Here is a 1,335-nt window from a genome sequence, read left to right as displayed (position 1 = left end):
CCAACTATCTCACGTGATAAGGCAGTGGAGCTGCTTAAGAAATGTCTAGAGGAACTCCAGAAACGTTTTATCCTGACTCTTCCAACCTTCAGTGTTCAAATTATTGACAAAAATGGCATCCATGATCTGGAGAATATTGCTTTCTCTAAACAGGATTCCTAACATTGTGCCCGCCCTTCCACCTTCCATGGAACTTTTGTAATGGGCTTCTTTATTTTTTTCTACTCATTTGACATGCACTCTTGATATTATATATGATTCATTCAGAATAAAGCTGAATATGGATTAAAAAAGTGTTTGGTAAATAGATAACTAGTAAAATGTGTATGAGGATCAAAGCAGAGCAGAGTGGGAGCAGAGGGGTGAGGATGGGCGGAGGTTGTGGTAATCATAGGGTCACACAATTTGAAGGGTGGGTAAAGAAACTGGGAAAGACTTGCTGTGAAAAAACAATTTATATGAAGCTTGTAGGTTAATCAGTATAAAATAAAAAAATTCTTTTTAAAGAATAAAAGATTTTGTCACTTGTCATTCTGTCAAAAATTTTCCAAAATGTCATCACGAATAAAGAGGGAGAATTTTGCTTGCACCAAGTAGGGATCTTGCTATCTTCAAGCCTTGAGATGAGGATAAAAGGAAGAGAGAGAGTTACTGAGAAATTAAACCATAGAGGTCAAAGAACAATGGAAAAGAGATTGAGGTTGTTAACAATTACAGCTAGCTCGGCTCTACAATCAACACCAGGAGTCAGGAAATCAAAAGATGAATTGTATGGGGAAATCTGCTATCAGGAATCTCTCCAGAGTACTAAAAAGCAACAATGTCAGTCTAGAGACTAAGGTGTGCCTAATTTAGGCCGTGGTCTTCACTATTTATTACTTGTTATGCATCAGAGTGCTGGACAATGCCTTCAAGTTGTGGTGTTGAACATACCATGGACTACCAAAAACCAAATAAGTCTGTCTTGGAAATAATGAAACCAAATTTCTCCTTGGAGGCTAAGATTTTGAAGCTTCATCTCACATACTTTAGGAATGTCTCCAGGAGGGACTCGTCCTTAGTGAAGGACATCATGCTCAGAAAGGTGGAGGGATGGCTCAGGAGAGGAAGACTCCAGATGAGATGGAATGATACAGTAACTGGGGAAATGGGGTTAGGTGTGTCAGAATCAGTGAGACTGGCTCAGGACAGAGCAGAGCTCAGAGCTGCTGTACATATGGCCTCTATGGGTGGTAGGTGACTTGACAGCACATAACTACAAAAACAAGTAGGGATATCACTGGAAAAATTGCAAAATAGGAAAAAATTTCATTTTATCTCTTTAAACAACTCATT

At 39.0% G+C, this 1,335-nt stretch overlaps 1 protein-coding gene across 1 annotated transcript in view; it reads left to right on the top strand.

Moving 5' to 3' along the window:
- The window catches only part of LOC102853612 (proteasome subunit beta type-2-like), a 93,419-nt gene extending 93,257 nt beyond the window's left edge, over window positions 1-162 (top strand). The window contains exon 2 of the mRNA XM_006889588.1: window positions 6-162. Coding sequence (XP_006889650.1) covers window positions 6-162 — 157 coding nt within the window. The remainder of the gene's footprint in view (window positions 1-5) is intronic.
- The last annotated feature ends 1,173 nt before the right edge of the window (window positions 163-1,335 follow it).

This window comes from Elephantulus edwardii, unplaced genomic scaffold (assembly GCF_000299155.1).
Source record: "Elephantulus edwardii isolate Elephantulus edwardi_28Jun2011 unplaced genomic scaffold, EleEdw1.0 scaffold00079, whole genome shotgun sequence".
In the NCBI taxonomy this organism is placed as follows: Eukaryota; Metazoa; Chordata; class Mammalia; order Macroscelidea; family Macroscelididae; genus Elephantulus; species Elephantulus edwardii.
The sequence above is the reverse complement of the archived record's forward strand: the minus strand, read 5'-3'. Positions and strand labels throughout refer to the sequence as shown.